Source organism: Brachionichthys hirsutus, chromosome 11 (assembly GCF_040956055.1).
Source record: "Brachionichthys hirsutus isolate HB-005 chromosome 11, CSIRO-AGI_Bhir_v1, whole genome shotgun sequence".
Taxonomy (NCBI): domain Eukaryota; kingdom Metazoa; phylum Chordata; class Actinopteri; order Lophiiformes; family Brachionichthyidae; genus Brachionichthys; species Brachionichthys hirsutus.
Window position 1 is genome coordinate 5971573 of NC_090907.1, and position 14298 is coordinate 5985870.

Below are 14298 nucleotides of genomic sequence, written 5' to 3' on the forward strand. Positions count from 1 at the left end.
GAAGAAGTGAGAAAAGGATGGAAAAGGATGAGAGCAAGAGCATTGGAAAAGGGTCAACCAGCAGAGGGAACAAGTTGGGGGGCACTGGTGCTTGTTGGAGGGCAACAAATGAGCTCGAGAGTCTGACAATGTGCTTTACGTGTTAGAGATTTGAGACTTTTCTTTCCTCCAATCTATTAATTCAGACAACTCGGTCTGGATCTTTGTAACTCAGTCTTTGCTCAAAGTTTTGGACACAGAGTTCAAACTTTTGACCGGTACCGTTTGTGGTCCAGTTGCAGGTTGTCCGATAACACAAAAGGACACGAATCATTTCTTAAGCTCGGCGATATTTAAAAGGCTCTTAATTGGAATGTTTTTAACAATGCGCAAACATTCAGCCAATCAGAAAGCGTTGATTGGCCGTTTGTTTTCTACGAGACTGAGCGTGCATGTACTTTCCTCAGCCTCTACTTCCAGCGAGCGTGATATGTGTGTGGGTTTGATATGTGTGTGCGCGCACGTGTGTCTGTCTGTCAGTCAGAGTGCCAGCAGTGAAGGAGAGTTCAGGGAATCAGATGACTGCTCGCTACTGCTGTTCCGCTGGTTGGCACTGACCCCGCAGGCTCCCTCTGGGTAGGTGAACACAAATGAAGATGTGTATGAGGCGTTGTAGCTGGCAATGGCCGCATTGTCATTGATACCACCACCACCACTGTCGCTGGGCATGAGGCATGGACCGGCAGGCACCCGCGCACTTGTGCCATAGAAAGAACTAGAAAACTCTACCTCCTGCATTATCCCTGGCTGTTGGACTTGCGGCGGCTGAACCATTGGCTGGGGCTGTGCGGCAGCCGGATTGGCTGTATAGGGAGGAGGCAGATAGAAAGTATCCTCCTTCACGCTCAAGCCCACAGCGGAGACAGGAGATTGTAAGGTCTGGGGCGTGAGCTGGGACTGCATTGGAGGGAGATGTGATGGGCCTTGCTGAGGCTGTTCCTGATACTGGATCTTGCAGCTCGGCTGATGGGCCACCAGGACAAACTCCAGGCGATCCTTCTCCTTCTGCAGCTCAGATATCTCGGCTTCCAGCTCGGCCTTCTCCTCCTCCAGTATGTCCGTCTCCTGTGGGCAGACACAGAGTGTAGAAGAAACAGGGGCATTTGGGCCGGGCAAGAAGATAACGGTGGGTGAGATGTGCAACAGGAAGATGGCCGTATAGCTACACAACATCTCTTCTTTTGCGTTTGTAGCGGTGGATGCATCCACGTCAGCAGTAATGCATCACCACCTACAGTTTGATGTGTGTTGTGTCAGGCGTAGATGTACTGTGGATGGTAATTTTTATCAGGATGTAATTAACATCATTGCCCATTCTAGCAATTATAACAGTGCCATAGGGTGGCATGGTGGTGTAGTGGTTAGCGCTGCCACCTCACAACAAGAAGGTACTATCTGTGCTGAGTTTGTTTGCCTGCGTGGGTTCTCTCCTGGTTCTCAGGCTAAAATTGCCCATAGGTGTGAATGACTGTCTGTCTTTGTGTGGCCCTGCGATGAACTGGCGAAGCATTCGGGGTGTACCCCGCCTCTCGCACATAGCAAGCTGGGATAGGCTCCAGCAACGCGGGAAAAGCGGATGAAAATGAATGAATGAATAACAGCGCCATACTCACCGACTGCAGTCTGTCGGTCAGTTCTCTCCGACGGTTTCGGCATTTGGCAGCAGCCATCTTGTTTCTCTCTCGCCGAACACGTTTCTTCTCCTCCTCCTCGGGTGTTAGCTAGAATACGAGAAAATAAATCAGCGAATTAGGACAGAAATCTCCAGCTTGAGTCTCGAAAATGTAGTCCTATCGTTCAAGTAGCAGTGTTGGCACGCAGGCATAGGCGGGCAGGATAACCACAGCAGCGATGGCTGTCCTGAGAGCAAATCCTGTCTGTTCCAAAGGAAACGTTTGACATTCTGATTGTGTTTTTAATCCGGTTCGTGTCCTCCCACAAATATCGCTTACCGACCCTCTCCAGATCCGATGTTCTCAACTGAACTGCTCTAGTCTAATAGGTTTGTGCAAATGAGAAGTCACCTTTGAAGACAGTGAAGAGACGCTATTTGTGCCCTTTGTCCTGGATGTGTTTGTGCATACTGATCATTAACGGTACAGTCGCTTGATCTGATTGAGTCAATCAGCGATGCGCGTGCACTGCATACTCAACGAAGGAACCGATCAAGCACACACACTTACTAACACACCAACATCTCCATCTTCACTCACAGACTCGTCCCGTGTACGGCGGCTACGGGTTCTGGACTGCCGGATCGGGCCCGGTGCTTGGCCCGGATTTTGTGAACTTGGAGGGGTGAATGCAGACCCCGAAGAATAACTGGGGCCTGGCATGTCATACGGGTCAACCAGTGATACTGGCTGGGTCATGGTCGTGGTGCCAGTGGACCCGCTGTGTCCAGAGGCCTGAGATGAGACAAGAGTAGGTTGAACCAGCCACTGCAGGTCCTGACTGGTGGTGATGGCAGTGACAGTTGGCACGAATGAACCTGGCATCTCCCCTTGAGCAACGGCCCCCGGCCCGCTGTCCACAATGCTCAAGGCAGCTCCCGCTGACGCACACTCCTAAATGGGAATAAGAGCATGTAGACTTTAGCATGTAGAGATAGTGGGGAAATTATTTCGACAAACAATGCAGAAATGTACGCAGAAGCAAGCTTAAAACAACTTGATTAACATATGTATATTAAAAAAAAGCTTTATTTGGAGTAGATAAAGCCAAGCACTCTATAGCAAAGAAAATGCTTTACAATGGGGTGAAATGTACTTCCTTTCTCCTGAATGTGTGTACTCGCCACTCACAGCCACGCTCACAGCGTTTTTAACTCCTCTACCATTGGATCAACTTTACCAGACAGAGCTATTGCCTCTGGTTACCAAAGGAGCAGGACAATGGGAGATGATTTAACTTTACCGTGCTGCCATTGTTACCACAAAATGCATGGTATTGAAATTCTATTTGATTTGAAAATCAGTTAAGCTTTAGATTCCTGACATAAAACATGTGCTAAATATTTCTAAAAAAAAACTATGAAGAACAACATCTAAAATGCCGGTCATCTAAATACACTACAGACATAGACATTGCCTTTTAACCTTATAATTGTAGGTCAAATAATTGTATTTGTTTGGCTTTCAGAAAATATGTTTTCTTTTATTTCATTTTTATAATCATCTATCAAGAGATAAATAAATAAATAAATAACGTAAGCGTGACAACAAGATGGGAGTGGTCTAGCAGTAATCGAGAGATTAAAAGTAAATCTTGAAGGCACTCTTTTTGAATCTATTTATAGGCTTTCCCTTCTGATAGTATTTAGTATATATTTTTTATTTCAGACCAGAGGGGGTTCAGTATTCAATATAATAGTCGCATAAAACGTGTTAAGACGTTGGATCAGGAGGCTCTGAAAGCAGCCGCGTCGACCAATCAGCTCTCTCGGTTAATGTCTTCCTCCTCCTCCTTTTTCTTCACCCCTCCCGTCACACCCCCGGTGTTCCCCTTGGCAACTCGGCGTAGCGCTCCAAAATAGGAAACGCATTTACGTCACGGCGAAGAGGAGGAGCGCTGAGAGAGAGAGAGAGAGAGAGAGAGCGCGCTAGGGGCGGGGCCACGGCGCTGACGTAGGACGGTTTCGGGACTCTGTCATCAGTTCTGCGGCATGTCGAGCACGCTGTCAGAGATGAAGAGCTTCTACCGCGGCGGCTCCCTCGAGAAATAAATCCACGTTGAGTTGAAAACTTATATTTATATCTGGCTGCAGGAGTACAAACCAAGGTACAAATACTGCAAAGTTCCGACTATTCACACAGACGCGATATGAACAATATACAGTAATATGTCATTATTAGAATTATTATTAAACATAACGCGATCCTTTATCGTTCATTGATTTGGAAACAGCTCTGTCGCAAAAATAAGCGGCTGTTCTGTTAAATGGCTGTATTTTTTTTTTTTTCCCTCCCCGATATTTGGCAAAAGTACAAATCTAAAATCGGTTGCGGGTTACCTGTGGACCACAGGTGGTCGGCGGGCTCCCGAAGGAGTCCACGGAGGAAAGGTACTGGGACTCTATGGACGGGGAGGAACTTCCACGGGATCCGTTGTCTGGGTCACCGGGGAACCCTTGGTGCATTTCCCCGGAGGGGCAGCGGGAGAACGGGACACCTGCAGCTACCGGCGTGAGCGCGATGTCACCTGTGGCGACAGGTAGCGGGCACGCGCAAGAAGATTTACTTAAGAAGAGGTACTGTAAGGAGAGAACGGCTGGTGTTATAGGCAGTGTCGTTACTATTACTGGTTTATAACCCCCCCACCCCCACCGGCAAGGGGTTGGGGTATGAATGTAAGCAAACATGATCGATCCTATATCAGTGAAAATCATCAAACTTACAGATACTGATCGTTTTCCTATCGTCCAGTGAGACGCGATTGGTTTCGTTTCCAAAAAGTTGCATGGAGAGGCTTTAATCCAGATCCCCGCGCTGAGGGGGGGGGGAGTGTCCACGATCCGCCACGATGAACTTTAAATCCGCTCTCCGTGATCCGCCGGTGAAACGCGCCGCGATAGATCCATAAAGTCCACGCACGCACTGTCGGACACGAGGACGCGCCTGCTTGTTTTACGGCGCACGGTAGCAGATCTCGTCTTATGAATGAATCCATCCTCGCCGAGTTCAGCCACGGCATGTCTGGTCCCGCCTCGGAGTTCCGCTGACGTACATGCCCATATTTGTCCTTGTTGTGTTTGGTATCCTTGGTGACGTTGAGGGATTCCCTCACCCACTGAAACGGACCAGAAGCTCACCTCGCCGACGGATAATAATAGATTCTTCATTTTTTTATTATTATTTTATTCCATCTCAGGCTGGAGATAAGATTTTTTTTTTTAAGAAACTTCAGCGCTAAATATGGAAAGTATAAGTTTAGATGAATATATTTGTTTATTTCGATCTGGAATATATTTTAAATCATGACTATATTGTAATAATTCTATAAAGCAATCTTGAGCATTTCTATTCCAAACTGTTCAGAAAGTGTTGCCTTCCAGCATTTTGCTGTTTGTATCAGAATATTAGAAAGACAATAAAAGACGTGATATTCCGTGATGAGTGCAGTTATCGCGCACAAGCCTATTAAATGTCAGGAATAGCACACAAACGCTCGTTTATGTAATAGCTGGACGGAATCCCGTCTGGAATGCGAGGGAAATCCTGCTGCGACGTTTCCCACGACACGCCCCCCCCCCCCCCCCCCCCCCCACGATACTCTGAGCTTGACAGTCTGATGGGTGGGAGACCTATGTTCACAGGGTTGTACTAATCGTGTATATGAGACTGAGAACTCGTGTATCTTTAAGTTGTGTCCGGATGTACCGAGTCACAGAGTACACATGCAACAGAAGCGCATTCACCCAAATAAAAATAATGAGAACAATCAGCGCAATTCTGTCATCATCAATGACGGAAATCATCGCCCGCATGTCATTGCAAACATCACCCAGACGACTAGAACATGATTCATTATTATAGCCTACCCGAGGACACCAGTGGAATGTGGCAGGTGGGAGGCTGCAGGCTTTTTATTTTTTTTTTGGTAGTGGTTGGAAAATTGTGAATGTCAATTTAAAATACAAGGCTTAGGTTTTTTTTATTTATTTTTTTTGCCTCTGATGTAAAATAATGTTAGCGTGCTGCCGCGTCAGAAACGAAAAGGCGTGGACAAAAGGAGAGGCGTTTGGGACAGCGAATTATTAGTCACAACGTGGACAACGTCAGAGACGACGGACTCACGGAGGCCCCCCCCCCCCCCCCCCCCCCCCGTTACCGCTGAAACGGGATGAGTAACTCCTGAATAAAATGAGCTCCAATTGAGGCTGATAAAGATGGCGAAGTTTTGGTAATCACGAAAACACACACGGTCATAAATAATAAATCTCTAGATGACTGGGTCGCAGCTACACCGGATACATGGACGTGTTTTCCTCCTTTACTCTGTTACAAATGTCGTAAACACCGTTTATAACCTGCAGGCCGGCGCCATGTGCTAATCCACGCAGCCTGCCTGCTGCGTGTGTGTGGCGTTCGGTCGCCATGGATACGCCGTCGCCTGTGACGCAAGGACGTATAAATTTGGTCTTTTTTTGTTATGCCGCCTAGCAACGGGTTTCCGTGGTTACCGCGGGTCTGACAGACATGCAACATGGCTTCCGGATTCTTTGCGCTGCAGAGAACAGCCAGCAGCGCGTCTCACACTGCGTCGATCGATCTGCTATCGACGCGCGCGCGCGCGCGTGTTTATGGGTTTCACATCGAATGTGTTTTCTTCGGGGAAACGTGTGTTTAAAACGCGCGTAACAGTTATGCTCTTCTGTTCCGTAGCGTAGCGTGGCGGTTACGCAAATGCGTCGCTCGGCATACAAATCGATTTTTCTTCTTTTTTAATCGATCACTGTGTCGTAAACGCTGATGTGGACTTGATCGCTGTGTTTTTTACTCCAACGTTCAGCTTCATGTAACGAAGCGGCTGCATCAATGTATCAATGACGTCACACTGCTTTTCTGTTAGCCTCCTCGACTGTTTGTTTACAACTAGCGGCGGTCTAGACTCCAGGCGATCCGGGTAAATAGCATAAATAGATGCCCCCGATGCGCTTTGTTTTGCTTGCCCCGGTCTCTTAGCGTATTTTCGGGAAGCCACGACTGAACTTGCGCTGCGCTCACTAGGCCAGCCCCCGTTTCCCTTCGGAAGGCGGGCTGTGTTCGCCTGCTCTTCCTGCTCAAAATATTTGTTACCAGGCAACAGCGAGGCCCGTCCCACTTCAGAGTGGCGGGGGCTCCGCGTCACAACAACGTTACACAACTCTTACAGGCTCTCCCCTCCTCACAGCCCCAAATGGGATCCGCTCTTCCCCCCCCCCCCCCTGTTCTCCAGGCGCTGTCAGATGTAGTTGTTTTCATTCACAGCAACTAAACTGAAACTGGAGTAAAGATTTTCTACAATAAAGCTCGGCTTAACTTCACTTTTGGCTCAGGCTTTGGCTTAAAATCACTGAAGCTTATTAAAACATGCTTTACATGCACATAATTACACGTCTGCCACATGGGAGGGTTAGACTTGCCCCTGGAATAGTTCAATAACACATCTGTTTGAATCTGGATCCAGTAATTCCTTCTTGGCAAAGCCTATGCAAACACGGCTCTTGTGTACTGTATTAGGTTGGGATTAAATAAAAACCAGTTCAGAGTCTAAACGATAGTGAACGTTTGAACTTCAGGCATCCCCTTTTGATTTCTGAAAAGTTGCTTCTGTCTTTAAAAAAAATAAAAAATCATATATAACATTTACTTTTTAATTCCAATACAGTTAAGTGTTACTTTAAAAAAAAATCTAACGTCAAACATATGTTTGACGCTTGAACATTTACATCAGGTCAACAATTCTATTCTATCTACAAGGGAAATGTGTGAACTGTAGAATATGAAAGATAAATTATTAGGTCCTGGAGTTATTTTGTTCCTCTTTTCCTCATGTACTTTCATTTGTAAAATGTGAGTGACGACACAAAATAAACAAGCTAAATAAATTAGTAATGCATATAATATGTAATAGCGTAATAAATTCTGCTAAGGTCGATGTTTACATAAATAATATACAAGGTCAAGCAGCATTAATGTCCTGTCGTCACATGATTTTAATGAAAGGACGATGTGATCTGGTGAGGAAGCTTTAAGGAGAGCGTTGAACCTCTCTCGCCTGAACTCAGCGTTTAGTCACTGCCCAGACCTGGGAAGCATCAAATAATAAATCAGTAAACAGAGACTTTGAACGCACTTCATAACAAAGCATCTTCCTTCAGTTAGGAGGAAGAGGTTGGTTGCGGTGCAGCGACATCACTGGCACCGTGCTCCTTTCAGTGTCTGTGTGAAGAACCGGTTGTATTATTTACCTTTGTGACTTTCCAGTTTTACTCGTTCGCTGCTTGAGCTCACTTTTGCCCTGTTTACGCTGATGTGTTTATAACGTCTAATCCTCGCGGCTGTCCAGTTAAATAACAAGCTCGTGTTTACAGGGTCCCACACAGAACACACGCACAAGAAAAGCCACGGTGAACTGTGGAGACAAAAAAAAAAAAAAGTTAAATTATTACGTGCGTCACAGTCTCAGTTCTACCGTGGTGAAAACGTTCTCACGTCATCCCCATTTCATCCAGCAGATTAATGTCAGGCTTCTTCCACCCTCAGCGCTACACAGGTGAGCGAGGCTAACCTCCTGTATAGAGGGTCTACTCTACAGTACAAAACAAAAACATGCTTAAAGGCCTCACATGAACCAGAGGTTATCGCACTCTGGCAGAAATCTGAGATGACGTGCTCCATCCTGGCAAGATGCAACCTCTGGCGTGCAACTACAACTATGCGGTAATGAGATTTTTGGTGCTTGCGCTGTTGTGCAGTGTGAGATCATCACGTTATTTCTTGTTATCAGCATCAGAAATAAACGCTTGTCCTTTATATTTGTGATAAATGTCAACACCGAGGAACAGAAAGCAGAGTGTGTGGCTCTATTGTGTCACTGCATGGGAGTCAAGTGCCTATAAAGTTAAATGCAATCAGTGGGTTTCATTATTCCACATCTCTGAGTCAGACACAAGCAGAGCGTCAGTCCTAGCCTACTTTCACCGGGCTGGCTGCCAGTCAGAGAGGCAACGTGCCAGCGGAGGAAGGGACACAAGCAAAAAGGGTGACGGAGAATGAGATCATAGGGGGATGTAAGTCATTATATTTAGCAAAATACAGTGTTCAGGAATGAACTTACAAGTTTTTCATTTTTAGCATGGATACGTAACACATTTTCTGCATTTTGGAAACACGTGTCAGCTTCCGGTTTTTACAGCAGACATGTTGAAGAAGTAAGTTTTGACCATGAGTCAGGATACAGAGTTAATGGACACGGAACACGAATGCCAAAAGGGGTTCAGCCGTTAAAGGTTTTATTTATCAGCCGTCTCTGATTTAACATGCACATGCTATTAGCACAGTTTTACTTTGAGGCTTTTACGACAATGTTTTGGTTTTAAAAAGAGACAGCGGCGAGACACACTGAAGGAGCTGACGACCAGCTTTACTTTGACGAGGCGTGTAAAAACCTCCGCTACACTGTCCTCTTAATGCAGATGCAACTCTAAATAAGTAGTTTTTAATTTTTAACTTGAGACAAATCACCTGACAGTCACATCAATGAGAGGCGCACAACTATAAAACTGCAAGGTCTGTAGCAGCTTTGAGATCCCATCAGAAACCCACAGGCATTATTATGGAGTTGGAACCCCCTCTGCAGCTATAAGGGAAAGTATTCCTCGGAAGGCTTCCCACAGCATTATGGGCTGCGTCTGTGGAAACTTCTGTCTATTTAACTAGAAGAGCGTTTTTGAGGTCAGGGGGTGCTCACTATGTATTCATATTAGTTGATTTTCCATTCAAAACGCCAAGGCTTCAGTCCAAGTTCTTTAAAGTTTGCAGTCTTACCGCCAAGTGTGGATACAAATATCTATCTACCTATCCATTTTAACCAGGCAAATTAATTGAGAATGAATTCTCTTTTTCAATAACAACCTAGACCTAAAGCTGCGTGTCTTTGGTGGTGGGCGGAAGCCAGAGAACCCGGAGAAAACCCACGCTGACACGGGAAGAACATGCAAGCTCCTCACAGGAAGGTCGGAAGTCAGATTTGAACCTGCAACCTTCTGGCTGTGAGGCAATGGCGCTTACCACCGTGCTGCCCCTCCCTTCTCCACCAGTCTATCCAGAGGCTGATTGGATTTGCGTGAGGACGCGTAACGCGTATTCATATTTTCTCATGAATTCTATATGTCTTCGTCATTTACTTTCATCTGTTGAACCTCTCTTTTAAAATGTATAAATAAACAACAGTTAGAGCTGAAGAATGGTCCTATAGGGAACTTCAAACATTACCGCGGTCATAGAGTAGCTCGGCCTCTGGATGTCTATACAGCAACAACACCAACAGTTGTTACCATTACGCCACATTATTGATTTGTGGCCTAACGTGATCTTACGTATGTGCATAATTCCAAGTTATGTACAGTGACAACCACATTGCACATGTTTGTCTTTCAGTTTGGTGCCAGGTAGGCGAGCAAATAACAGAAGGTCGTTGGATTTACCCGAGGCCAGAGGTAATTACTCAGGAGCCGTGAGTAATTAGCTCCAAACTCAAACGGCGCCGATGACCTGTTCTGCTTCATTTACTGTTTTTCCTGTGGCACAGTGAAAAGTTCATATTTTAGCAGCTTTTTTTTGCTATTCAAACAGGCCGCACCATCTTTGGAAGGTGGAGCCGGAGATGCATCTCATAACCCCGAAGAGGTATAACTAAATGTCTATGACTGCCAACCAGTGGATGGACCCATCAATACACAGAGATACAGGCATCCCAGTGACACAGAGATATGCCACAAATCACCTTTAGTGTTTTCAGTGCACCTTCGGTATATAATCGATACTCAATTTGCACAAACTAACATACATTTTGGACTTTTTCTCTCTAGAGGTGGTGAAAATAATTATTCTCGCCAAAATTCGCTCTCGTTCTTTGGGGGCTTCTTCCAAAAAAAAAAAAAAACCTCCAGGCAAATTGTGATTTATAATTAGGAGTGAACTGTTCACATTGTAAAGGGGCTTTACTTTATTTCTCCTCACCGTGCTTTAATCGACGATTGGGACACCAGGCGCATTGCTTCCACCTACCTGGCTGGGAGACTGAAGATGTTCTGCTGTGTGCTTTTACTTTATGTCTTACATTCTCCAGATAGTGCTGCCATTCGTGGTTTTGACGACATCTGTGAATAGTATGATTATCTTTGTCATTGCAAAAAAGCACTCGAGCTAATTTCCTGCAACACTGAGGCTTCACGGTTTAGAGTTTGAGTTGCTTAATATGTAATAATAATGTGTTTTCCATATAATGTTTTCTAATATTTAACAAATTTGGTTAAGATCGTTCTCGCTTATTTTCTTGCTGTGATGTATTAAATACCGTAATGAGTAACTGTCAAAGCTTAAGCGTGCACTTCATGTTTAATTCTCACATTTCTCTCCAGGCCATTCGGCGTGAAATCAAACAGTAACTCAGGCTTTAATTGAGGTCTGAGTCTAATTCTGTGCAAGCGTGTGCGCTGCTCACCCCGCATGGATTCAAACGCTCCCTTACAGTCTCTATTTAAACTTAATAGACTCACTTTGTAATTTTGCTTCCTGCAGTGTGACCACACAAGACATGTAATTACTCTGCTTGCATGCAGCCTGTGTGAAAGCTTATAGAACAGTCAGTTCAATGATGAATATGTGAGCAGTAATTTGGACTCCGTTACTAATATGCTTACAATTTATAATAAAACATATCATTTCTTAGACAGGCCTGAACCGTTTCTCCTCTGCTCACATCCTCCATCCTCACGTTTCCTCTCTTCCTTACATAAAGGAATTTTATTTTATTTCATTTTATAAGAAAAAATATTTAATTATATTACATTTGCATGACTGTAACCAAGTCTGAATAGGCAGAATCCCACGAGCTGCAGGTACAAGAATCATTGAAAAGGTTTTTGAAAAAAAGGTTCATTCACGAAAATGACAACAAAGTATGATGACCTGCTCCCTAGGGAATTATATTTATGCCGGTTGAACTTCACTGCAGTACTTCTTATTATTTTACTCTGTTTGTCAATTTGCACTTTCTGTACAGTTATTCATTCTGCTCTCCTCTGCCACTCTTTTGTCCTTTCATTTATCGTTTTGCAGATTTTAACTCACAATTTTTAACTCGTTGTCATTTATGTTTTCCCAGCTCTGGGATAAATAAAGTATTTCCATTCTATTTCTGTGGCAGTCAGAGGCTGTGATTCACCCGTCACCACCACCTACAACTAAACTGCCCTTTAAAGTACGAGCAACAGAGACAAGTGAGAGGCGCTGCGCTAAAGATGCAAATGTTTCTCTCTGCGTCTCCATCCGTCTTCAGAACTTGTAAATAAACATGTATGAGGAATGCTCCCCACGCCTCCGTGCCAACACACACACACACACACACACATCTTTAAATACCCTGGCTCTGACGACTGAGACAGTGCTGCTCATCAGATTTATGCGTGAGCAGGCCCAGGCTAAATTTGCAGCCAGGGATCCGACTTGCGTAATCCTCCCTGGTCTCCTTCTGTCTCTACAATGGTTCAAAGCCCCACACTTCGTAGACCATCCCAGCCCTCCCCATGCTCCCAGCTCCCACAATACACACGACACAACTCTGGTACTATTTCTGTGCCAGCCCCCCCCCCACCACCGCTACGCCACAGAAATACCAGCACCTCCAAGAATAGACGCCGGAGCATCATCACATCCCACGGGACGGTTGTGGGCGGGGGGGGGGGCTGGTTGGGGTGTTGCTTGCAGGTGGATCAGATGCTGTCGAACACAAAACAACAAAATACTGTCTCGAGAAGCGAGGCGGACCAGTCGACATTTATGCTGACATTTACAAAAACGTAATACAAATGCTAATTATAATTGCAAATAATTATATAAATAATAATAAATAAATAAATAAGCATATAAGATATAAATAAGATATAGGCAGATATTTGAGTTAACTTTCCTTGATGCTGTTGTAGAAATACACAGTAAATGATGCATGATAAATTATCTACATTAATACATACTTTAAATATGCTTATAATGACATTATACTGCATTATAAACAACTGATCAAATGCTTAGTGTTTATCAATGTGAAATGACTACTGTGTTGGATTTTCTGTTTTCTTAAATTGTTAAAAACTTAAAGGTGTTTATATACACACGTTCACTGACAAATCAGTTTATCTGGAAATACCAGATGCAACGGAAACCATGTGAAAATATTTATTTTTATCTGGTGACCCACATTTTAGCTCCAGATTTTTATTTTACCTTGCAATGTTTTGCAAGGTAAAAATACAATTGTTGATATTTATAATAAGTTTCTTATCTAAGAACGAGTCGTAAGACTTTCCACCCCAGAGGACATGCTGGTTGGTTCAGGAGTTGCTCGAGGTGTTTTTTTTCCACCATCCAACAATACCCGCAGGCCGGGCCAGCAGCTTGCCTCTCCTGCTGAAGAGTAGACCATGTCCTGCTTTCCCTTCCTGTGTCATCAGGAAGTTTTCCAGAACTTTCTTGAGCCCAGTTGAAAGTCATTCTCCACAGACACACTTCCATGACTCCAGCAGCAACAGCACATGCTGACTCTTGGTTGCCTCTCGCCGGCCAGCCTGGCCCAAAAGAGCTTCTTGTTCCACTCCATGGCTTCCTCCAGCTGGAGCGTCACCAGGTTCTCAAGGCTGCCTCAATTCACGTGACCCTGAGATCAGCTCCTCCGCTAACAAACCCAGCCTTCCATTAAATGCAATTAAATGTACATTGTAAACTTCCACATTGAGAGCAGTCTGTGCAAGTTAGCAATGCTGACATTAGCATTGAGCTCACAGTGACACTTAGCACAGGGATAGCGAGGCTTTAGACTCTCCTCGTCTGTACCGTCCTGAGAGGCCTGGATTCTACAAGACTTTTGCTAAAAGCACAGTTCCAACGGATATCAACACAGACAAACAAGAGGAAGCGAGGGCCTGGGGAAATAAAAATGAATTAATAAAGCAGCTGGAGTTGATGGAGAGGCCAGGCTCTCTATCACAACGTAGCTGGATGGTTGCTGAGGACAACCTGCGTGCGCTCACCTAACGATGAACAGGAAGAGGTGCTATTAATAGCAACACGTCCAGAAAGGACATTTGCCTCAGATGTGTGTGTGTGTGTGTGTGCGTACGTGTACAAGCACCTGCGTGTAGTAAACGTGTACGAGGGAGGAGGAGGATACAGATTGTGAGACTCAGACAGACACTTGAGAAACCAGGAGGGGGGGGGGGGGGGGGCAGTACAGGATGGATGGAGGAAGGGAGGCAGTATAGTGCAGGAGGGGGCGATTGTGTGTTGACGCTGTCCGTGGCGTCAGTTTGATAAGAATAGAGATGGTGCGTGTAGCGTTGCTGAGACATCAACCTTACACACTCTGTGGGGCAGCCAGTACTCCCTCTGACTCTGTGTGTGTGTGTGTGTGTGCGTGTGTGTGTGCGTACGTGTGTTCATGGGTAGATAGATAAGTTCATTCAAAAGAGCTGCTTTAGAATAAGATCAGTAATTTGAG

The 14298-nt window shown here is 45.0% G+C and overlaps 1 protein-coding gene across 1 annotated transcript; it reads right to left on the reverse strand.

The window, feature by feature from the left end:
• Positions 1-519: 519 nt before the first annotated feature.
• fosb (FBJ murine osteosarcoma viral oncogene homolog B) lies at positions 520-4516 on the reverse strand. Its single transcript, XM_068745543.1, has 5 exons — positions 4436-4516; positions 4052-4239; positions 2253-2606; positions 1653-1760; positions 520-1104 (listed from the first exon to the last, which is right to left on the reverse strand). The coding sequence occupies exons 1-5, from the start codon at positions 4497-4499 to the stop codon at positions 520-522; spliced, it is 1299 nt and encodes a 432-aa protein (XP_068601644.1). The 5' UTR covers positions 4500-4516.
• Positions 4517-14298: the final 9782 nt, after the last annotated feature.